The 26,980-nt window shown below is 36.0% G+C and overlaps 1 protein-coding gene across 2 annotated transcripts in view; it reads right to left on the reverse strand.

Annotated features, from left to right (window-relative positions):
* Window positions 1-3,223: 3,223 nt before the first annotated feature.
* LOC110466293 (nuclear pore complex protein Nup107-like) overlaps window positions 3,224-26,980 on the reverse strand; it is a 66,205-nt gene continuing 42,448 nt past the window's right edge. For both annotated transcript variants that reach the window (XM_021522698.1, XM_021522699.1), the window contains exons 17-27: window positions 26,806-26,875; window positions 23,383-23,501; window positions 22,207-22,342; window positions 17,974-18,137; window positions 12,144-12,246; window positions 10,334-10,422; window positions 9,445-9,516; window positions 8,786-8,959; window positions 5,777-5,845; window positions 4,299-4,466; window positions 3,224-4,171 (exon numbers count right to left, since the gene is read on the reverse strand). In XM_021522698.1, the coding sequence (XP_021378373.1) occupies window positions 4,043-4,171; window positions 4,299-4,466; window positions 5,777-5,845; window positions 8,786-8,959; window positions 9,445-9,516; window positions 10,334-10,422; window positions 12,144-12,246; window positions 17,974-18,137; window positions 22,207-22,342; window positions 23,383-23,501; window positions 26,806-26,875 (1,293 nt within the window). In that variant the 3' untranslated portion in view covers window positions 3,224-4,042. The remainder of the gene's footprint in view (window positions 4,172-4,298; window positions 4,467-5,776; window positions 5,846-8,785; window positions 8,960-9,444; window positions 9,517-10,333; window positions 10,423-12,143; window positions 12,247-17,973; window positions 18,138-22,206; window positions 22,343-23,382; window positions 23,502-26,805; window positions 26,876-26,980) is intronic.

Raw genomic sequence — 26,980 nt, forward strand, 5'->3', positions numbered from 1 at the left:
TTCCCTTGAATAGATTTTGTTTGAATAAAGTTTCGACTACAGGGTTGTGTCCCTTGCTTTGAAAATCTCCAATCGCGAAAGTGTGGGCAAAAAAAGCTGTCGTAACGATGAAAACAACGTTGTGGCAGTGGTGGCCGACATGCAAGCCTTACGTAAAATCGCCCGTTTTAAATGTAAACAAAACACATTAACAGACAATAATAACAACAACGATGTCCAAAATCAACTGCTAGACCAAGACTATGCAACGAAACAAAGTGACACTCTTTCACACATTGAAGAGATGCTGGCTTCAGAGGCCCTTACTAGGCTTACCCGCAGTTTTACTGATGAGCTGACACCGACGTCCCATGAGGATCTCTCCAGTACTAGTGATCACGAATACGTCCATAACTTTTTAACCTGGTCGCAGGGTAGACGAGTGGTTGAACTTGCGATGTTATCTGAATACCTGGACCAGAAAGGTTGTAAGGAATGCGGTACTAGGCTACGGTTCTGCAATACCCAACAGGAAAGACATTTTGGCCTGGGAAGTATTTTATACATCACAATAGTCAGGATTATATTCTATATTTGTTATAACATGTATATACCCAAAGGCCTATATTTCAAGTTCATTTTTTTATATTATATACAAGTGTTATTTTTACAATGTGATATTTTTATAACACACTATCGTATGTTGTTATTTGTACATAATGTAAAAGTTTATTATTGTTGTATAGTGTGATATTCTGTATATAATGAGAAAGTTTATTATTGCTATATAGTGTGATTTTTTTATATCACAATATGGTATGTTGTTATCTGTACATAATGTGAAAGTTTATTATTGTTTTGTTCAGAATGTAAAGTTTATTATTGTTGTATATAGTGTAATTTTTATATCACAACATGGTATGTTATTTGCCTACATGTAGAAATTTATTATTGTTATGTAAAGTTTGTGAAATTTTGTTATTGTTGTTCATTGTGACATTTTTTGCTACGACACAGTAAAGTACATTGTTTGTTATAATGTTATTCATACACAATGTGCAATTTTGTTTTATATGGGTTATTACATTTGAAGTAATTTTAATGGTTGGTAATGCCTACTGTATTATATTGGTATATAAAAAGTGCTATATTGTATGTTGTAAATTGTATATACGACTTTTTGGGATTTTATTTCTAATATAACTAATATATATTTCTAACAAGAGTCCCAAGAGGGCCTGTATCGCTCACCTGAATATTTAAGCAGTCATAGCAAAATATTTTCATAAAATATTATATTGCACTAAAAATATTTCCCTCGCAAACTTTGTTGGCTCCATCTGTTGAAACTACCAGCAAAATATGATTATAAGATTCTATGCTTTTTGATTCTTGTTCAGAAGTTGCTTGACATATTTTTCCCTGTGATCTTGTAAGTAGGTCAATGTCATTTTCCTTCTCAAATTGGTTAGCTCTATTCCAATAAGCTACCAGCCAAATCTTATAAATCCATTCCTTTTAGTTCTCAAGAACAAATCCATTAAAATGTTGTTGACCTCTGTGACCTCTAAAGTAGGTTGAGGGCATTTTCATTTGCAAACTTTGGTGAGCTCTATCCCATTTTATGCCTTTTAATTATTTAAAAGAAGCTGTTTGAACTGTTTGACATATTTGAACGCTGTGACCTTGAAAGTAGGTCAAGGTCATTTTCATTCTCAAACTTTGTTGGGCTCCATCCCAGGAGGCCATCAGCCAAATTATGAAGATTTTATACCTTTTAATTCTTAAGAAGAAGTCGTTTGAAGTTTTTGACATATTTGACCCCTGTGCCCTTGAAAGTAGGTCAAACCCCTTTTTTAATTCTCAAACTTTGTTGGTCTCTATCCCAGGAAGCCACCAAAGATTCTATGCTTTTTAGTTCTTCAGAAGAAGTCGTTTGGAGTGTTTGACACATTTGACCCCTGTGACCTTGAAAGAAGGTCAAGGTAATTTTCATTCTCAAACTTCGTTGGGCTCCATCCCAGGAAGCCATCAGCCAAAATATGAAGATTTTATACCTTTTAATTCTTCAGAAGAAGTCGTTTGGAGTGTTTGACACATTTGACCCCTGTGACCTTGAAAGAAGGTCAAGGTAATTTTCATTCTCAAACTTTGTTGGCCCCTATCCGTAGGAAGCCACCAGCCAAATATAAAGATTATATATCTTTCAGTTCTTCAGAAGAAGTCGTTTGAAGTTTTTGACATATTTGACCCCTGTGACCTTGAAAGTAGGTCAAACCCCTTTTTTTATTCTCAAACTTTGTTGGTCTCTATCCCAGGAAGCCACCAAAGATTCTATACTTTTTAGTTCTTCAGAAGAAGTCGTTTGAAGTTTTTGACATATTTGACCCCTGTGACACGAAGTGCCAGGTGAGCTAATAAACCATTGTTGCATCAAATAAAATGTTTTTTGTTTCATTTTATTCCTTAAGTTCAACTACACTTTCTTTTTTCAAAATTTCATAATATCCCAAAAAATCTGAAGAAACTACCGCAAGGTATGGGTTATTGTTCAGAAATGATATGGTTATGCAATAGCGATGCCGTAGAAAAAAAATAACAAGTCCTGTCGATCTATTCTGTGACTATACTGAAATGGACAGAATATTTCGGGGAGAGTTTCTTAATTCTGACGGAAAGAATAGTCATATTAAAGTGGTCAGTAATATAATTTCAGGCTTAATTATTTGCAGTGGTAATCTTGTGATATAAAGCAAAGCTTTAGTGACCCAAACATTGTGATGGGAACTGTCCTGTACAGTAAGTAGGTCAGAGGAAACCATCCGCTTTGGGGAAGAGTGCCGGAAGCACAATTTCAGCAAGCAAAGCTTGGTCAGAAAATTAATTAGAATATTTTTTTATTAATTGTATACTCACAAAATACAAGCATGGCTAGTTAAGAAAGTATCGAAGTGAATGCTTTCTCTGCCTATTAGTAGGCTAACCACAAAATGGCATCACTATGGTATGAATAGAAATGCTAGGGGTCCCTGCCGAAAACATTTGCATATGAATGAAAAGTAAATGAATTAGTTTCCATATAAGGAGATATCAGTTTCCATATAAGGACAGAGATACCATATATGGTTACAGATGTCGCTGCTATCGAAAGCGCAATTACACGTTAAGCAAACTTGTAGTATGCGCGATCCCCTAGACACCTGCGTTATCTAACGCATGTGTCAAAAACAATGCATACAAGATGTCATCATCAAACGTTTAATTACTTCGGATGGCGTCTCCTTACCATGTACTTTGATTCACATGCATTACCTTACAACCCAATCACTTACACATATCAGTTCTGCCTGTTCAGCTTATTTCATAAAACACTCTTGTTTAAACCAAGAGTTACAATGCAGGGTGTCATCAGGACATAACTATAGTATCAAATTGGTGATCAATATATAGCCATGACAGCAGTCACATTTCCAGTCCCAGTCTTAATACATGAACATATTTCAAATTTGACAACAGAATTTTTTCCTCGTATCTAAATTGAATGTTGACAAGGTCCAGAAAAAAAGGGAAAAAATTTGGTAACATGTATAAAGTCCAATTAATGGACTTCACATTACAAGCCAACCTTTCTACCTTACTTTCACAATAGCACCTACATTAACGGGATTCACTGATCCAATGTCATGCCTCCAAATCATTTGTTTCTCCAATGTTGTCACATGATTTGAAGAATTTGTGTATTACAACTTCAGTAAAACGAGGGAAACTTTCCCCATAAAGGAACTTGTCATGATTGATGATCTGCACCGCTTACATTTCAGTCCCCATTGCACAGAATCAGGTACAACATCAACAATTATTCATTCTGAATCAACATCTGATCTATAGATGTACCTATTAACTTAACGCTTTAGACTCGTGTGTGGTTTCAGTTAACATTTTAAAGGCACAAATCAGCACATAGTCCCTTCAATTTATTTCAGTCCATTATTCTGTCAACAGAAGACAATGGATGCTCAAAATGAACAAGGTCAATATTGTTTGTATGAAGAATAGCACAGGTTCACAAGTTGACTGGCTGTTGGTCCATTTGTGACGGATATCCAAGGGGATCTAAATTCTTGTTCAAATTGGACAATGAAGAATCCCTCAAAAGCCGCAGTAATTGCTGTAATTCATCTTTCCGGAATACCTGTCAATGACAACATGTACACTTGCGTCAACTCATTTGTACAGACCCTTCACATTTCAAATATGTTTTTATTTTTATTTTGTCCATCAAAGATTAAGTTTTTAAGATATAAAGAATTGTTTCGTACCTTGTAAAGACCATGTTGCTCAGAGGCCACAAGATCTGCAATTTTTAGACACTCGTCATAATGGCCACTTGTGTGCAGGATTTTGTGGAGAAGGAAGCACAGTCCTGGCAACACCAACTGTCTTAGCAACCCCATCTGGTGTTCACGATTGGTATCAGGGGAAACAACCTGTCAGAAATGGGAAACAAGAATTTTGTGAAATGAAAATCAAGGATTTTATCAAGTCACTGAACTAATGTAATACTTAAGTAATTCCTTCTGTTTCCCCCAATAGTCAATTTTTACAATTTTGAAAAGGCTGTGACATTAAAATATATCACAAAGTACAAGCAATTGGATATCTTTCCCTTTTTTTTTCCAATGGTCAGAGAATTTGCATTTGAATCTCAAGACCATTTATCAGAATACACTTCCTTATAGGCAAAATCTTACCTTTTTTTTTTTACTTATTTCTTTATTCAAAGTGTAAACAATGAACATTTTTTTGTCAAATTATTACATGTTCCCTTGCAGGAATTGACATTATTGCAGAATCCTTTCATAATATTTCTTGTAGGATAAGGATAACATCATTTCAACTAAAATTTCCTTGACATATAACAGTAAAATATTGTAAGCCGAGACATTAGTCAATAAAAAAAGCATTTTCTTTTTGGGCACAGATTTTTACGTTATAGGAGCAAATGGCATAGGTTATTTGGCATGTAAGTATGATGTACATACATGCCATAACTTTCCCGTGCAAAATAGCGACACTTTAAAAAAAAAAAAAAAAAAAAGAGGAAACAATTTTTGTGTGAATTACATTCAACAACGAAAATCAAAGACTAACAAGGGTACCACGAATAATATGCCCAGGGCAAAACTCCATAAATTATTGTTTGACAATGGTAGTTATCGAACTTGTCCGAGCTGTCATGGCAATCAACCTTCTTTTGAAGTTTGAACTTATTGCCCTGAAAACTTTTTGGCAATTGACTAAAGGGTCATAACACCATAAATTATGGTCCGATAATTGCGGTTATCTAACTTGTTCGAGCTATCATGGCAATGAACATTCCTATGAAGTTTGAAGTTAATCCATTGAAAACTACTCAAAAAACATATCGTCTGGACACCGTTCACGCTCACCAATCTATTTCTTATTTGTCATGTATCCAATTGTGAGGAAACTTTCCTTATCGTGTAAATAGTTATTAATAATTTTTCCCATCCTGACAACGAGAGAACAAATTTTGATTTTTTATGGTCACAACTTACATTTCCGTTCGTTCCTATGTTGCTGTTTAATATTCATTCCTATTGTTTCTTCACTAAGATTGACCAAGATTTGTTTCTTTTCATGGGACTGATTGAAAATTCGAATTTTTGTGAAGTAATTTTTGTGAGTCTCATGCTCCAATCATTAGATATGGCATGTATGTATGTAGAAACCCTCCTCCTCAACACTGAAAAGTGACTAGTATATGCTACTGCACCTGTTTCTGGTCCACCATCCAGCCTCCATCCGCGAAAAGTAACACATTGTATATCATCCCCTTGGTTGTCTGCAACATAATCACAAATATACAAATACCTGTCCTCATTGACAAACATGTAACATAGTTTTCACAACAGTTGTAGTAATATCATACATTATAACTGAATTTGATCTGTAAATCTTTCTCATGATTACTATTTATATAATCTCTTTGTTTTAAAAATCTTATTTATAAATCACTAAATTTTGTTCTGTAAATCTTTTTTAACAGTAACAACAATTCTCTTCACTTTGGCCTATACATTTTAGTTATGAAAAAGAAATCTGTCCACTTTGTTCAGCAACTCTTATTTATAGTCGCAATTAATCTGTTTTTTTTTAAACAAGAGCCTGTATCGCTCACCTGAATACCAAAGCAATCATGGCAAAAAATTCTCCAAATGAGATCAAGGGAATATGCCAGATCCCAAGGCCAATCCTTGTAGCATATCTGTATTAGATTTTTCATGCCCAGCAATGTTATATATGGTTATGGGGTGGGAGATCTCAACTGTTTCCAAGCTTTGACTCAGAAACTAGGTCCCTAGGGTTGTGGCCAGACCCCAGGATTTTTCATGCCCAGCAATGTTATATATGGTTATGGGGTGGGAGATCTCAACTGTTTCCAAGCTTTGACTCAGAAACTAGGTCCCTAGGGTTGTGGCCAGACCCCAGGATTTTTCATGCCCAGCAATGTTATATATGGTTATGGGGTGGGAGATCTCAACTGTTTCCAAGCTTTGACTCAGAAACTAGGTCCCTAGGGTTGTGGCCAGACCCCAGGATCAATTCTAATATCGTGACTGCATTTGTCTCTTTTTGCCCAGCATTTTTATATATAGTTTTGGGGCGGGGATCTCAACCGTTTCAAAGTTATGACCCAGGGTTTAAGTCTGCAAGGGTGGGGCAGACCCTGGGACCAATTTTAATATCATGACTGCATTCGTCTTTTCATGCCCAACAATTGTATATATAGTTTTGGGGTGGGGATCTAAACCATTTCAAAGTTATGACCCAGGGGTTAAGTCTCCAAGGGTGGGGCAGTCCCCAAGGCCATCCTGGAAGCATATGTGCAATCATCTCTTTATACTCAGCAATTGTATATACCGTTATAGGGTGGGTATCTCAACTGTTTCCAAGCTGTGACTAATAAACTAGGTCCCTAGGAGTTCGGTCAGACCCCAGGGTCTATTCTGATATCATGACTGCATTCGTCTTTTTATGCCCAGCATTTGTATATATAGTTTTGGGGTGGGGATCTCAACAGTTTTAAAGGTATGGCCCAGGGATTATGTCTCCAAGGATGGAGCCAGACCCTATAGCCATCCTGGAAGCAAATGTGCATTCTTCTCTTTATACTCGGCAATTGTATACCATGGTTATATGGTGGGGATCTCAACCATTTCCAAGTAATACACTTTTTTTGGCCCCACCCCTTATCCCGGGGGGTCAGTCCCACCATTTGTACCATTTTGAATCCCCGCCTCCCATGAATGCTTCCGATCAAATATGATCAATATCCATGGCATATTTCTAGAAGTCGTTTATAGCAATATAGTCAAATTGCCCCCTTTTTGGCCCCGCCCTCTGCCCGCTTGGGGGCTCAGCCCCACCATTTGTACAATTTTGAATCCCCACCACCTAGGGATGATTCCAGTCAAATATGGTTGACATCCACTTCTTAGTTCCAGAGAAGAAGTCGCTTAAAGCAATATTGCAAAATTGACCCCTTTTTGCCCCGCCCCTCAGCCCCTGGGGGGTCAGCTCCATCATTTGTACATTTTTGAATCGCTGACACCTAGGGATGCTTCCAGTCAAATATGGTTGATATCAACTTCTTAGTTCCAGAGAGGAAGAAAGTAATATAGCCAAATTGACTCCTTTTGGCCCCCACCCCTCAGCCCCATGGGGGGTCAGCCCAACCATTTGTACAATTTTGAATCACCACCACCTAGGGATGCTTCCAGTCAAATATGGTTGATATCCATGACATTGTTCTACAGAAAAAGTTGTTTGTAGCAATATAGCCAAATTGACTCCTTTTGGCCCCGCCCCTCAGCCCCTTGGGGGGTCAGCCCCACCATTGGTACAATTTTGAATCTCCACCACCTAGGGATGCTTCCAGTCAAATATGGTTGATATCCATTTCTCAGTTCCAGAGAAGAAGTCGCTGAAAGCAGTATAGCCAAATTGTCCCCTTTTTGCCCCGCCCCTCATCCCCCTGGGGGGTCAGTCCCATCATTTGTAAAATTTTGTATCCCCACCACCTAGAGATGCTTCCAGTCAAATATGGTTGATATCCACTACTTAGTTCCAGAGAAGAAGTTGCTTAAAGCAATATTGCAAAATTGACCCCTTTTGGCCCCAACCCTCAGCACCTGGGGGGTCAACCCCATCATTTGTACAATTTTGAATCCCCACCACCTAGGGATGCTTCCAGTCAAATATGGTTGATATCCACTTCTTAGTTCCAGAGAAGAAGTCGCTTAAAGCAATATAGCCAAATTGACCCCTTTTGGCCCCGCCCCTCAGACCCCAATATTTGTACAGTTTTGAATCCCCACCACCTAGGGGTGCTTCCAGTCAAATTTAGTTGAACTCCAATCAGTGGTTAAGAAGAAGAAGTCGTTTAAAAGATATTGTTGATGTACGGACGGACGAACGGTATGACATAAGCTCACCTTGGTCCTTCGTACCAGGTGAGCTAATAATAAATAGATGTTGCTTTTCCAGCTAATTCTCAACAACGCTGTAAAATCACATTTGCTATGTAATATGCTGGTGGGTCAGGGATTTTAACCAACAAATCAGTGATATTGGAACAACAAATCAAGGACTATGCTATGACAGCATATTGTGTAATTAATAGTAATGTTCAACTTTTCTATCATGTACAACAGCTTTCACAAATATAGTTCACAAATATGAGAAAATGAAACTGTCAAAATCCTTTACAGTATTGCAGTACCTTGGTTTGTATGTCGAGGTGGTGGCGCCACCTGTCCAATTCCTGTTGATAGCGTTTCATATGCTGTTCGTGTGCCACTTTCTCAGTAAAAGATGCGGCCTCTGCCAGCGTTGGCTTGGTAGGCTTGGTATGATGGTACTGGTTGAACAAGTCATTGAAACTGTCCATGGCATTCTACAAAGAACACACAACTTATTACCACACCTATACATCAAACAATGTTAAGGGTATTTTTGTTGTGTGAAATGTCCAATGTTTACAATTTGAAAAATTGTTTATATGTAAAAAAAGAGATGTATATCATAGGTAATAGCTTCAATATGCACAACTTTTAGCACAACATTTCAAAAATCATTTTAGAAGAATTGGTCTTAGGTTCACCGATATGAAAACTTGTTTTGTCTTTTACTTTAGGTTTTCGTAACATTAACATCTGGTTAAATTGACAGCCAAAAAATTGAAAAGCAGCTTTAAATTATCGTGAAAAAACAACCATATCAATAAAGATTTTAAAGTCTGTAAGAATCTTTAAGTCATTATAACAATGCTTCATTAATCTATTTGTTTTGGGTTTAATATTTTCGCAACAGCTGTGATGATATGGAGATAATGTGAACCAAACAAACTTAATAAGAGGTGAAAGTGATGTGCTGACTCACAAGGTAGGCTCTGTGACACAGGTATTCCCGCACACTGTTGGCTTCCTCAGGAGGCAAGTCAGCTGATCCTGTCTGTAAACATCAACACAGTACAGCCAATTAGTGAACAAGTCCAGATATAAAAAAAAACAAGTATGTTTCCCCTTTTGACCTGTCCAGTCATCAACACATCTATTCCACACCACAAACAGTTATCTCACAACAATCAGTGAAATGTTGGGATAAATCAGTAAAATGTGTCTTATCTTTACTAATTACATCATGATCAGAAAAGTTTTTTTTTTATTAGACTAAACCTTTCAATAATATATCTCTGCTGATCAAACTTTGCATGATGAAATTAAAATATGAAACAAATAAAGGGCCATCCTTAAAATATTGTGTTTGCAGTTTCCCAACCGACTCCCTATAAATGGCACCAACACAAACATTTCTTGCAACTTTTAGTAATTTTTGTTGTTGTTGCTGAAAAAACCAATGACACTAAGGGTTTTTATATAGGAATATGAGATTTCGAAAAAGAAAATCCAACCTGCCTACCCAGTGAAATAAATGCAAACAGGGAAACTGCAAACAAACATTTTTTTTAAAGGATGAGTTTCTTAGTCATATGATAATCTATCAGCAGCTGAGTAAATATTAACACAATGGTGTACCAATCTAAAAATAAGTGTCTTAGTCATATGATAATCTATACACCATCAGCAGCTGAGTAAATATTAACACAATGGTGTACCAATCTAAAAATAAGTGTCTTATTCATATGATAATCTATACACCATCAGCAGCTGAGTAAATATTAACTCAATGGTGTACCAATCTAAAAATAAGTGTCTTATTCATATGATAATCCATCAGCAGCTGAGTAACTATTAACTCAATGGTGTACCTGGTACTGCCAAGTCTTCACAATTACATCTATGGAGTCGGCAGGTAACTTGTGGAACACCTCCTTAGCAGCATGTAGCTTCTTGATGGCTATGAGCAAACAAGATATTTATCATATTAAAGTCAAAGTGCCCATGGCACTAGAGGAAATATCGGGCAATGTTCTGAACATGATGTAAAGTCTCGGGGTAATGTTCACTTCTCAAGCATGATATAAATTCTCAAGAATGGTTTTAACTCTCGGACAAGTCGATGGGCCATAATAATAATAATTATAATAATTTGAGGTTTTTATATACCGCTTTATCACAACCTAGTTCGTAGGTCGTCTCACAGCGGTTCACAAATTATTATCCGTGGTTATAGGGCCTTTGCAACAAGCAAATACCTTTCTCAACTCCCTGGGGAGCATACAGCCGAGGCTGCCATTTCTGCACTTACAGCTAGCATTCAACAATTCTAGTACTGCCCAACCATGTACTCATTTAAAGCTGAGAAGACTGGCACACGAGGAGTGAAGGATCTTGCTCAAAGATACAAAACAGTGCCGTGCCGTGACTCGAACACGCAACCCTTCGGTCACGAGCCCAGCGTCCTACCACTAGGCTACCGTGCCTCCGTAACACTATTACAAAACAAAACCATGTGGTAATATGATGCCCTAATGTAAATAGAAAACTGCACATGCGTAGTGACACCTAATGAGATTAATGAGAAACACTTTTATATGTTCCTATCTTCTTTAAACCAATATATAATGGGGTGAGTACACATCGCACTAGTTAAAGGTAAACGACTAACCGTTAAAGGAGCAAGCCTTTGTTGCGTTATTGATAGGACAGGAAACCAAACTATTCAAAATCAGGGCAAAATATGAAAATAAACGAGTGCACTTGCGTAGCATCACCCCATAATGTTATCCCAAATTTTCACAAAAATGCATTGAGCAAATAAGCAGAATTAGCAAAATTTGTTATATTTGACTTCAAAATTAAAGAGCAATGCATTACACTCACACGTGACAACAGTAATGCGATATAAGTCTTTTCCCCTTTGGACCTATTCCCATAATCAGAATCGAATCATTGCCATGACTCAGCGTATTTCAATGATGAGTCATCAACTCACATTTGATTTAAAATAAAAAATTTACAACATAAGGATATTTGAATAAGTTAGTATTTCTTACATATACTACGAACGAAGTGCTACAAAAGTTGTCTCCCTAGCATTTTCAGTATCGAAGATTACCACCAGACGTCACAAATTCAGTAGAATACTGACGTCATGTCTGATAGGTGATCTCAATACGGCAGGCGTTAAACTTCTCCGTAAAAAGCATCTTTTCTTTTGGAACATATTTCGCTAAAAGTCCTTTATGAAATGACGAAAAATCACTTTAAACATTTATTGTGCCCTTCGTCGGATGAATAACTCAACAACAAGAAAATATTAGGCGATTGTTTGCCTTTTCGTGCTAGCATGATCTCTATTGGCTCAGGCCTGATGAGCCTGCCAATCCCCCCCAAAAAAATTCTGGAATAAGAAATTTTGGTTTAAAAATCTCAAATTCAGATTGAGATGGAATATGATACAGAACCCACCAGAAATAGTTTCGACAGCTGCCAGTCATACAAATGCAATCGATTCTTGATTGGTTTGAATAAAACACACAGCTTTGCTATGGATATCTTTTCTCATTTATTCATCAATTCAGTAGCCTGGTAGAATAACCAGTGTGTTGGTTACTGTCAGAGTAGGGGATTATTCTGATTATGACAAGGAGGAGATTCTACTTAAAAACAACTTACCAATGAATGAACGCATTACTGCATTGGCCTGTCTCATTGCTTCAGATCGCTGTGATTGGTCAAATACTAACCAATCAATTGCATCTATTTTCTTTCTATCCTCCTAAGGAAAGAAACATTAAATCATACTTACAATTGTTGTATTAGAAATAGGTGCAAGCCTCTTTTTGAGCTTCCCATGTTACCACAATTTCATAAATACAGTACACAGCTATGATTTTATGGACATGATTTTAAAACTATCATATATATTTGTTTCTATGGGGTGTACAATTTTGCTATACTAATATTTTTTTTAGCTATGCAAACATTACTGTTCAGATATGATTTAACAGCTATACATAATCTATTTTATAGCTGTACTGCAGGATACCACTTTATACAAATACCATTTCATAACTATTTTTTTTTCATCACTACACCAATATGTCACGGAATTTTATCTCTCATTTCTTTTATATTTTTTTTTATAATTCATACAGTGTTGTTACTTTCTACATATACATCAAACTAGTATTTATTGCATTATCCATGTGTAATATCATTAAGTAAATGTTTCCAAATATTAAATTGTGGCACTTTTGTAACTATATCCTATTTCCAGGGACTATAATAGACGAGACGCAATATCCTATTTCCAAGGACTGTAAAACGACGAGACACAATATCCTATTTCCAGGGACTATAATAGACAAGACCCAATATCCTATTTCCAGAGACTGTAATAGACGATACACAATATCCTATTTCCAGGGACTATAATAGACGAGACAAAATATCCTATTTCCAGGGACTATAATAGACGAGACACAATGTCCTATTTCCAGAGACTGTAATAGACGATACACAATATCCTATTTCCAGGGACAATAATAGACAAGACACAATATCCTATTTCCAGGGACTATAATAGACAAGACACAATATCCTATTTCCAGAGACTGTAATAGACGAGACACAATGTCCTATTTCCAGGGACTATAATAGACAAGACACAATGTCCTATTTCCAGAGACTGCAATAGACGATACACAATATCCTATTTCCAGGGACTATAATAGACGATACACAATATCCTATTTCCAGGGACTACAATAGACAAGACACAATATCCTATTTCCAGAGACTGTAATAGACAAGACACAATATCCTATTTCCAGGGACTATAATAGACAAGACACAATGTCCTATTTCCAGAGACTGTAATAGACAATACACAATATCCTATTTCCAGGGACTATAATAGACGATACACAATATCCTATTTCCAGGGACTACAATAGACAAGACACAATATCCTATTTCCAGAGACTGTAATAGACAAGACACAATATCCTATTTCCAGGGACTATAATAGACAAGACACAATGTCCTATTTCCAGAGACTGTAATAGACAATACACAATATCCTATTTCCAGGGACTATAATAGACGATACACAATATCCTATTTCCAGGGACTATAATAGACAAGACACAATATCCTATTTCCAGAGACTGTAATAGACAAGACACAATATCCTATTTCCAGGGACTATAATAGACAAGACACAATGTCCTATTTCCAGAGACTGTAATAGACAATACACAATATCCTATTTCCAGGGACTATAATAGACGATACACAATATCCTATTTCCAGGGACTATAATAGACAAGACACAATATCCTATTTCCAGAGACTGTAATAGACAAGACACAATATCCTATTTCCAGGGACTATAATAGACAAGACACAATGTCCTATTTCCAGAGACTGTAATAGACAATACACAATATCCTATTTCCAGGGACTATAATAGACAAGACACAATATCCTATTTCCAGAGACTGTAATAGACAAGACACAATATCCTATTTCCAGGGACTATAATAGACAAGACACAATGTCCTATTTCCAGAGACTGTAATAGACAATACACAATATCCTATTTCCAGGGACTATAATAGACAAGACACAATATCCTATTTCCAGAGACTGTAATAGACAAGACACAATATCCTATTTCCAGGGACTATAATAGACAAGACACAATGTCCTATTTCCAGAGACTGTAATAGACAATACACAATATCCTATTTCCAGGGACTATAATAGACAAGACACAATATCCTATTTCCAGGGACTATAATAGACAAGACACAATATCCTATTTCCAGAGACTGTAATAGACGAGACACAATATCCTATTTCCAGGGACTATAATAGACAAGACACAATGTCCTATTTCCAGAGACTGTAATAGACAATACACAATATCCTATTTCCAGGGACTATAATAGACAAGACACAATATCCTATTTCCAGGGACTATAATAGACAAGACACAATATCCTATTTCCAGAGACTGTAATAGACGAGACACAATGTCCTATTTCCAGGGACTATAATAGACAAGACACAATGTCCTATTTCCAGAGACTGCAATAGACGATACACAATATCCTATTTCCAGGGACTATAATAGACGATACACAATATCCTATTTCCAGAGACTACAATAGACAAGACACAATATCCTATTTCCAGAGACTGTAATAGACGAGACACAATATCCTATTTCCAGGGACTATAATAGACAAGACACAATGTCCTATTTCCAGAGACTGTAATAGACAATACACAATATCCTATTTCCAGGGACTATAATAGACGATACACAATATCCTATTTCCAGGGACTATAATAGACAAGACACAATATCCTATTTCCAGAGACTGTAATAGACAAGACACAATATCCTATTTCCAGGGACTATAATAGACAAGACACAATGTCCTATTTCCAGAGACTGTAATAGACAATACACAATATCCTATTTCCAGGGACTATAATAGACAAGACACAATATCCTATTTCCAGAGACTGTAATAGACAAGACACAATATCCTATTTCCAGGGACTATAATAGACAAGACACAATGTCCTATTTCCAGAGACTGTAATAGACAATACACAATATCCTATTTCCAGGGACTATAATAGACAAGACACAATATCCTATTTCCAGAGACTGTAATAGACAAGACACAATATCCTATTTCCAGGGACTATAATAGACAAGACACAATGTCCTATTTCCAGAGACTGTAATAGACAATACACAATATCCTATTTCCAGGGACTATAATAGACAAGACACAATATCCTATTTCCAGAGACTGTAATAGACAAGACACAATATCCTATTTCCAGGGACTATAATAGACAAGACACAATGTCCTATTTCCAGAGACTGTAATAGACAATACACAATATCCTATTTCCAGGGACTATAATAGACAAGACACAATATCCTATTTCCAGGGACTATAATAGACAAGACACAATATCCTATTTCCAGAGACTGTAATAGACGAGACACAATGTCCTATTTCCAGGGACTATAATAGACAAGACACAATGTCCTATTTCCAGAGACTGCAATAGACGATACACAATATCCTATTTCCAGGGACTATAATAGACGATACACAATATCCTATTTCCAGGGACTACAATAGACAAGACACAATATCCTATTTCCAGAGACTGTAATAGACAAGACACAATATCCTATTTCCAGGGACTATAATAGACAAGACACAATGTCCTATTTCCAGAGACTGTAATAGACAAGACACAATATCCTATTTCCAGGGACTATAATAGACAAGACACAATGTCCTATTTCCAGAGACTGTAATAGACAATACACAATATCCTATTTCCAGGGACTATAATAGACAAGACACAATATCCTATTTCCAGGGACTATAATAGACAAGACACAATATCCTATTTCCAGAGACTGTAATAGACGAGACACAATGTCCTATTTCCAGGGACTATAATAGACAAGACACAATGTCCTATTTCCAGAGACTGTAATAGACGATACACAATATCCTATTTCCAGGGACTATAATAGACAAGACACAATATCCTATTTCCAGAGACTGTAATAGACAAGACACAATATCCTATTTCCAGGGACTATAATAGACAAGACACAATGTCCTATTTCCAGAGACTGTAATAGACAATACACAATATCCTATTTCCAGGGACTATAATAGACAAGACACAATATCCTATTTCCAGAGACTGTAATAGACAAGACACAATATCCTATTTCCAGGGACTATAATAGACAAGACACAATGTCCTATTTCCAGAGACTGTAATAGACAATACACAATATCCTATTTCCAGGGACTATAATAGACAAGACACAATATCCTATTTCCAGGGACTATAATAGACAAGACACAATATCCTATTTCCAGAGACTGTAATAGACGATACACAATATCCTATTTCCAGGGACTATAATAGACAAGACACAATATCCTATTTCCAGAGACTGTAATAGACAAGACACAATATCCTATTTCCAGGGACTATAATAGACAAGACACAATGTCCTATTTCCAGAGACTGTAATAGACAATACACAATATCCTATTTCCAGGGACTATAATAGACAAGACACAATATCCTATTTCCAGGGACTATAATAGACAAGACACAATATCCTATTTCCAGAGACTGTAATAGACAAGACACAATGTCCTATTTCCAGGGACTATAATAGACAAGACACAATGTCCTATTTCCAGAGACTGTAATAGACAATACACAATATCCTATTTCCAGGGACTATAATAGACAAGACACAATATCCTATTTCCAGGGACTGTAATAGACAAGACACAATGTCCTATTTCCAGGGACTATAATAGACAAGACACAATGTCCTATTTCCAGAGACTGTAATAGACGATACACAATATCCTATTTCCAGGGACTATAATAGACGATACACAATATCCTATTTCCAGGGACTATAATAGACGAGACACAATAGCCTATTTCCAGGGACTATAATAGACGAGACAAAATATCCTATTTTCAGGGACTATAATAAATGAGACACAATATTCTATTTCCAGTGACTATAATAGACGAGACAAAATATCCTATTTCCAGGGACTATAATAAACGAGACACAATATCCTATTTCCAGGGACTATAATAGACGAGACCAAATATCCTATTTCCAGTGACTATAATAAACGAGACACAATATCCTATTTCCAGGGACTATAATAGACGAGACCCAATATCCTATTTCCAGGGACTATAATAGACGAGACACAATATCTTATTTCCAGTGACTGTAATAAACGAGACACAATATCCTATTTCCAGGGACTATAATAGACGAGACACAATATCCTATTTCCAAGGACTATAATAGACGAGACACAATATCCTATTTTCAGGGACTGTAATAGACAAGACACAATATCCTATTTCCAGTGACTATAATAGACGAGACACAATATCCTATTTCCAGTGACTATAATAGACTAGACACAATATCCTATTTCCAGGGACTATAATAGACGAGACACAATATCCTTTCTTCAGGGACTATAATAGACGAGACACAATATTCTATTTTCAGGGACTGTAATAGACGAGACACAATATTCTATTTCCAGTGACTATAATAAACGAGACACAATATTCTATTTCTGGGGACTATAATAAATGAGACACAATATTCTATTTCCAGGGACTGTAATAGACGAGACACAATGTCCTATTTCCAGTGACTATAATAGACGAGACACAGTGTCCTATTTCCATGGACTATAATAATTGAGACCCAATGTCCAATTTCTCGGGACTACTGGGTATAATAAATGAGACATATTGTCCTGTTTTCCAGGACTGCTTGGTATAATAAACGAGACAAATTGTCCTATTTCCTGGGACTATTATAACCCAGACACAATATCCTATTTCTTTGGATAATAATAAACGAGAAACAATATCTTGCCTGTGTAATAGTGGTGTCAATCTCCTGGTCAATGTTTTGACTGAAGTTGACAGCAGAATGGCTGCGGATGTTTTCCACCACCAGTTTGGTGATCTGTGGAATGTCTAACTGGGCCTCACCAGCCAGATCCAGACATGCTTGTCTCTCTCCCTTCTCTTCCACGCCTATAAAACCACAAATTGGCAGTTATCTCATTGCAATGTTTCCGTGAAATGTTGGGACTGATCAGTATAATCAAGTAATATCCTCAACAGGAACTTTTAGCAAGATGTTGTTAGAGCATAAAGTTTTCAATATAAAACATGAATATTTAAGGATTATTTTGGTGTTATACAGTAGATCTTCTCAAGTTCGAACTTAGCCTCAGTCTTTGTATAATGTATATGCATACCAAGTTTCAACAAAATTGAACAATATTTAAGCAAGTGATCTTTCGGAAACCAAGTGTGGACGGATGCTCCCCATACCATAATATATCTTGTCAAAAACTTTCTTCTCCCCCAATTGCAATTAGTCAGTTTTTGGAATAAGGTGACTGGTGTACTGTTGTATCTCGTTTGAAAATCGTTTATGTGATTGAAATATAACAAAGATAAATCATTATGTATGCTTGATAAGGTCTTTATTCTCATCCTCCTCAAGCAACAGTCCTCTGGCAATCCTTTATCACTTTCCCTGTTGACAGCCTTAATATGCTTATTACACCACACGCCCCTAATAACAATCTCTGGCAATCCTTTATCACTTTCTCTGTCGACAGCCTTAATATGCTTATAACACCACATGCCTCTACTAACAAATCCTTTATCACTTTCTCTGTCGACAGCCTTAATATGCTATTACACCACACACCCCTACTAACAATCTCTGGCAATCCTTTATCACTTTCTCTGTTGACAGCCTTAATATGCTTATTACACCACACGCCCCTACTAACAATCTCTGGCAATCCTTTATCACTTTCTCTGTTGACAGCCTTAATATGCTTATAACACCACACGCCCCTACTAACAGTCCTCTGGCAATCCTTTATCACTTTCTCTGTTGACAGCCTTAATATGCTTATAACACCACACGCCCCTACTAACAATCTCTGGCAATCCTTTATCACTTTCTCTGTTGACAGCCTTAATATGCTTATTACACCACACGCCCCTACTAACAGTCCTCTGGCAATCCTTTATCACTTTCTCTGTTGACAGCCTTAATATGCTTATAACACCACACGCCCCTACTAACAATCTCTGGCAATCCTTTATCACTTTCTCTGTTGACAGCCTTAATATGCTTATTACACCACACGCCCCTACTAACAGTCCTCTGGCAATCCTTTATCACTTTCTCTGTTCACAGCCTTAATATGCTTATTACACCACACGCCCCAACTAACAATCTCTGGCAATCCTTTATCACTTTCTCTGTTGACAGCCTTAATATGCTTATAACACCACACGCCCCTACTAACAATCTCTGGCAATCCTTTATCACTTTCTCTGTTGACAGCCTTAATATGCTTATTACACCACATGCCCATACTAACAGTCCTCTGGCAATCCTTTATCACTTTCTCTGTTCACAGCCTTAATATGCTTATTACACCACACGCCCCAACTAACAATCTCTGGCAATCCTTTATCACTTTCTCTGTTGACAGCCTTAATATGCTTATAACACCACACGCCCCTACTAACAATCTCTGGCAATCCTTTATCACTTTCTCTGTTGACAGCCTTAATATGCTTATAACACCACATGCCCCTACTAACAGTCCTCTGGCAATCCTTTATCACTTTCTCTGTTGACAGCCTTAATATGCTTATAACACCACACGCCCCTACTAACAATCTCTGGAAATCCTTTATCACTTTCTCTGTCGATAGCCTTAATATGCTTATTTCACCACACGCCCCTACTAACAATCTCTGGCAATCCTTTATCACTTTCTCTGTCTACAGCCTTAATATGCTTATCACACCACACGCCCGTACTAACAATCTCTGGAAATCCTTTATCACTTTCTCTGTTGACAGCCTTAATATGCTTATTACACCACACGCCCCTACTAACAATCTCTGGCAATCCTTAATCACTTTCTCTGTTCACAGCCTTAATATGCTTATTACACCACACGCCTCTACTAACAATCTTAAGATGTTCATTTCTGATGTGTTTTGAGTGTTGCTTCTGATTAAATTGATACCATTACTCCTATATCCAAGACTTTAAATAATGCCTTAAATATTTGTTTTAATAAACAGATACTAAATCAAATCCAAAGGTGTACCATTATTTCTATCTGTATTGTTTGAGATTAAGTATACCATTATGACTATCTGTATTGTTTGAGATTAAGTATACCATTATTTCTATCTGTATTGTTTGAGATTAACCATACCATTATTTCTATCTGTATTGCTTGAGATTAACTATACCATTATGATTATCTGTATTGTTTGAGATTAAGTATACCATTATGATTATCTGTATTGTTTGAGATTAAGGATACCATTATGACTATCTGTATTGTTTGAATTTAAGGATACCATTATGACTATCTGTATTGTTTGAGATTAAGTATACCATTATCATTTCTATCTGTATTGTTTGAGATTAAGTATACCATTATCATTTCTATCTGTATTGTTTGAGATTAAGTATACCATTATGAATATCTGTATTGTTTGAGATTAAGGATACCATTTTGATTATCTGTATTGTTTGAGATTAAGTATACCATTATGATTATCTGTATTGTTTGAGATTAAGCATACCATTATGACTATCTGTATTGTTTGAATTTAAGGATTCCATTATGACTATCTGTATTGTTTGAGATTAAGTATACCATTATCATTTCTATCTGTATTGTTTGAGATTAAGTATACCATTATCATTTCTATCTGTATTGTTTGAGATTAAGTATACCATTATCATTTCTATCTGTATTGTTTGAGATTAAGTATACCATTATTTCTGTCTGTATTGTTTGAGATTAAGGATACCATTATGACTATCTGTATTGTTTGAGATTAAGTATACCATTATTATTTCTATCTGTATTGTTTGAGATTAACTATACCATTATTTCTATCTGTATTGTTTGAGATAAAGTATACCATTATGACTATCTGTATTGTTTGAGATTAAGGATACCATTATGATTATCTGTATTGTTTGAGATTAAGTATACCATTATGACTATCTGTATTGTTTGAGATTAAGTATACCATTATGACTATCTGTATTGTTTGAGATTAAGTATACCATTATGACTATCTGTATTGTTTGAGATTAAGTATACCATTATGACTATCTGTATTGTTTGAGATTAAGTATACCATTATGACTATCTGTATTGTTTGAGATTAAGTATACCATTATTACTATCTGTATTGTTTGAGATTACTATACCATTATTTCTATCTGTATTGTTTGAGATTAAGTATACCATTATGATTATCTGTATTGTTTGAGATTAAGGATACCATTATTTCTATCTGTATTGTTTGAGATAAAGGATACCATTATGACTATCTGTATTGTTTGAGATTAAGTATACCATTATTATTTCTTTCTGTATTGTTTGAGATAAAGGAACTAGTCTCTTTTTTTTTTAATGAAATTTCAAAATTATCCCATGCAAATACAAACAGTAGCCAGTAGTCTATAGATCATTTGTCTTATGAAAATGAGCGAGGATGCAACTTTAGCCTTTGAGGATGTATTAACTGTATTTTTAAAGAAATGAAATAACATCTCAGTATCCATGACATTTGTCAAACTGACATTAATGCCATCCATATCTTCTCTGTAATGAGTGAAATACAGTATCATTAATACAGTAAAACCTCTCTATTAACACTGGGGGCATAGAGAAAGTGGGCTTAAAACAGCAAGGTAGTCTCAACTGCGAGGTGGGCTGGATTGACTGCCAACAACTGTAACTCAGTATAACTATTACACCTTAAGACATTATACATTGTATTTATATTGCACATATACATCATTCAGGAATTCAATGGAATATAAAATCATTTCATATATTTCTACTGGTTTCTAAAGCAGATGTCACAATGGATATTAAATATGACAGCTATTATGACCTTAAAGACATGAAAATTATATGAAAATATTCTGCAAAAACTAACTGCAATACAAAAAGTATGTTTTAATCTAAAATTTGGCATTTTTATGATTTTTGCTTGTTTTCTAAGAACATAATATATGACTTACCTTCCAGGAATCTAGCATACCAGATGACTTGGGCATCGCTGGGTAGTGTAGCAACATAGTGAGCTACCAGGTCTTTGTGACTGCCCTGGATCAGGTCCTCTACATATGCCTCCAGTATCACCGAACATAGGTCACCCTTCATTTCAATTCATGAGATATTGTGAACAGCATTTCTAATAAATATTACTGGCCAATAAAGGTTCTTTTTATTGATGTTTGTAAATATTTCAAGCTTTTGTGAAATGCACCTTGTTTAAAATAATGTGAAACAAGCCAATTCGTGGAATGTATATCCCCCGCTTACAGGACATATTGTAGGTTATAACATTATTGAGCTTACCTGGTAGGTTTTAACATGTCGGTGTCGTGCTGTTGAGACATAATGTATAGCTTGAAACTTGAAGAAGAAAAAAAAAGCCCTATACCTCATTGATTATCCGTTAATATGCACAAATCACATCGGTTGGCCAACTTAGCATTAGTTGGATGTGCATAAGGATTTTGGTTGAAACATCTGAACAATATCTACAGCAACAAGTACTAATTGTAATGGGGGACCATTACAGATGTCCCCCAAACTGCACCTAGAGTCGCAAAGATGCATCAGAAAAGGATCGCATTGCCATAGTACACCTACAATGTACATACTAAATTTGAGTGAAATTGAGCAATTTCTAAATTATAACCAATCAGAATCCTCTGTGCAGTTGGTATGGCATTGAAACGTATGCGATTGAATTTGCAGTCCCCTTATACCCCTATATACCAATATTCATTGAAATCAAACAATATCTAAATCCGTTATTGCACGGAAACCTAGCGCGGCAGATAATGACGTGTTTTTTTTCGTTATTCAAGGGGCCATAACTCTGCCAAATAAAGTCCGCTGAAAGTGGCCATCGAACTTGGCCGAGCCCTTAAGGCATTTAACCCAGTGACCAAGTTTGAAAAAAATCGGTTAATATTTGTTGTAGTTATTGCACAGAAACAAAGCGTGACAGACAGACAGACCCACAGACGGACAGACCCATATTAATATCCCCCGTTTCGGTGAAAGCAGGGGATAAAAATACTTGCTTATTGTGTTCATAATTGTTCACTTCAAAAAATAAATAAATAACATAACTGCATACTGTGAAATGGATAGAAAACATTACCAAAGTCAAAGGTGCTTACTCTGATTTGGCGCTGTGTTGTTCGGAGGAAGAGAACCAGGTGGGCCATGAACCGTAATAAATGTTGAGGCACTTTAAGATGGTCATCTCTCACCCAGCCTGCCATTACTTCAATCAGCCCTACAATACATCACAAGGTAGAACGTTTACAGTACCACAATAATCTTATGATACACAAGTTAGTATGGTCACAGTACCTCAATAATCTTGCGATACACAACAAGTTAGCATGGTCCCAGAACCTCAATATTCTTACGATACACAAGTTAGCATGGTCACAGAACCTCAATATTCTTACGATACACAAGTTAGCATGGTCACAGTACCTCAATATTCTAACGATACACAAGTTAGTATGGTCAGAGTACCACAATATTTTTACGATACACAAGTTTGTATGGTCAGAGTACCACAATATTCTTACGATACACAACAAATTAGTATGGTCACAGTAAGCCAATATCCTTACGATATACAACAAGTTAGCATGGTCGGAGTACGACAATATTCTTACGATACACAAGTTAATATGGTCACAGTATGACAATAATCTTACGATACACAACAAGTTAGTATGGTCAGAGTACCACAATATTCTTACGATACACAAGTTAGTATGCTCACAGTACCACAATAACCTTATGTTACACCACAAGTTAGTATAGTCACAGTACCACAATAATTTTATGTTACACCACAAGTTAGTATGGTCACAGTACCACAATAATTTTATGTTACACCACAAGTTATTATGGTCACAGTACCTCTATAATCTTATGTTACACCACAAGTTAGTATGGTCACAGTACCTCTATAATCTCACCACAAGTTAGTATGGTCACAGTACCTCTATAATCTCACCACAAGTTAGTATGGTCACAGTACTATTCATTAAAACTATTGTGGAAACATTACCTTGGTAAAATAATGTACATGTATGGTGGAAAGAAAATGTTCAGGATTCTGGTATAATGGATTACCTTGTAAAGTTTGATAAGTACAAAGTGTATAAATAGAGGTTACACAATGAGTGGTTGTTGAATATGGTATTTATTTCAGTGTCTTTTGTAACTTTTGAAAATTAACTAACGAGAGTGAAATAAATACCATACTCAACAACCACGAGTCGTGTGATCTGTTTCTACCACAATCTCATGATCAGTCGGATTTTTTTGTTTTACAAATTTAATTATTGTCAAAATTAATGTTTCGGCAACAACTTCATGAAAAAATAAAATAGATGAACGACTTTAAACATTGAGAGTAGCAGTATTGCATAAATTTATATAAATCAACCACAGACTTTATGCGCGTAAGCATATCGTACGAAGTCTGCCTCCCGCCAAGTAATGAACCGTTGTAGACAAACTTATCGTTGTCAATATCCAAAACCATAGGCCTACGTTTCTTCGTGACGGTTCTAGGGTTGACGTTTATAGTGAAAGTTCAGCCATAGTTAGATCGTCTAAATAGCGATAATGGGACGTTGGGAGAACGAAATATTGCCCGACACTGTGACAGATCTTGTTTTGGTTTCACGACCTGGACACGCGACGGTGTGTCGTCGAAACGATATCGTGCGTCTGTAGCAATTTTGCCTAAAACTAGCGATCAAATCTTTAAGTATCATCTTAATATTGCCTTAATAACCCCCCTTTCCGCATAACCTCACAAAGTCACCAATATTTGTCGGATGTTGACAGCGGACGACGTAAACAAAACAGCAGGTGGCAAAAAGCATGTGGAAAAAGTCTTCCCGGTCAAAGTTCATCTTCTCGACCAATCAAAACTCTTGAAGGTCATATACCACGTGTGGTATATATCTCATATTTATCTAACAGTCTGCGTGTTTATACAATGATCTAAGAGTGGAATAACACAGCGTATTGTGGTAGAAAGCCTTTTATACAAAAAGCATCTACAAATATTTCACAATGTGTAAATTTGTGTTCACATTACTTAAAGACTTATTATCATAAAATGTGATGCAACAATTTCAAAAATTTGGGATCTTCAGAAAGTTGAATACGGAAGCATACATGTGATGTCTTTGGAACACAAGCATACATGTGATGACTTTGGAACACAAGCATACATGTGATGACTTTGGAACACAAGCATACATGTGATGACTTTGGAACACAAGCATACATGTGATGACTTTGGAACACAAGCATACATGTGATGACTTTGGAACACAAGCATACATGTGATGACTTTGGAACACAAGCATACATGTGATGACTTTGGAACACAAGCATACATGTGATGACTTTGGAACACAATGTAGGAAGATTAGACTTTATGCAAGGAGATTTTTTTGCAGTGTCACAGTGTAACGACATTTCACAAATAATCATCAACTTTCACCGTATTTTTAGGAAAAATAATATCATATGCATGGATGTTTTCAAATCCTCTATTAAACAATCTGAAACTCAGCAAAACAATGGTGTTAAGCAATAAATTAGATATGATATAGATATCAGCAAATGCAATACCAATATTATTATCCCACAAATATCACTGTCATTACAATAATTGCAAAAATTGAAAATTATACATTTAGTAATAGAAAGTCAGTTCAATTTTACCAAGTGTTCATGATAATGTGATAAATGTAGGTTGACACAAATCCACTTAGCAGACTTTTTATCTAAATTACAAATATTATACCATATTTCAAAGTACATGTATGTTATAGTTAGTTAATACCAATATAATATATACAATACATTCTTGTTACTATATTGATGCTTTCAAGCTAAGTTTAATTAAAAACATCTGACAAGAACTTCAAGTCAGAGGAATTGTTGTCACTTGACATTAATATTGCTAACAAGACATTAATATTGCTAAAAATACTTAAAGATAAATGATCGTGTTTCCATGATCTTGATCTGCTTCAGGAGGATTTGTTAAATTTCTACTACATGTCAAAATAATTCTGGTGATAAGTTCACTTCCTCGTACCTACAGTTACTGAACAGTGACATAAAACATCTCCGACAAGTAGCTAGGCCTGCCCCAAATCCATGTGTGTTTTGATCGCGATGTTCAATAATTAGTGTCTGGGTATCTTGTGCGTTTGAATTGTCACCATGAAGATAACCAAACGTTTGAAACACTTAGAATAGATTACTCTAACAAATCTAGCAGTCAGTGAATCTCTCAAGCCCGGCCAATTACTTATGTTGGTTGCTCAATGGAGACTGCCTTTGCACTATTAAAAATTATCTCAAGTTTGGGTTGACAAAACGGGTAATGGAAATTTAGTATGATAGTCAAAGCAATGTCGGCAGATTTCCATGAGAGAACAGGAGAAACGGGAGATAGCTGTTTGAACTCAAAACCAGATAATAACTGGAGACATCGCATGTATGCTGAAGACAAATAATTCACTTAAGGTCCTTGGTTGACTTACTCTCTGTGTCTCCAAGGATGATCCACTTCTGTAAGATATGATACCAGTGTAGACCCTCCTTACTGATTTCCTGTAGTGATTCAGATACGTCACAGTAAAGGGAAAAACAACACAATATACCTAATACATAATTTGATGTTTTAATGAACATTTCAAAATATAATTCCACTTGTTA

Source organism: Mizuhopecten yessoensis, unplaced genomic scaffold (genome assembly GCF_002113885.1).
Source record: "Mizuhopecten yessoensis strain PY_sf001 unplaced genomic scaffold, ASM211388v2 scaffold11129, whole genome shotgun sequence".
In the NCBI taxonomy this organism is placed as follows: Eukaryota; Metazoa; Mollusca; class Bivalvia; order Pectinida; family Pectinidae; genus Mizuhopecten; species Mizuhopecten yessoensis.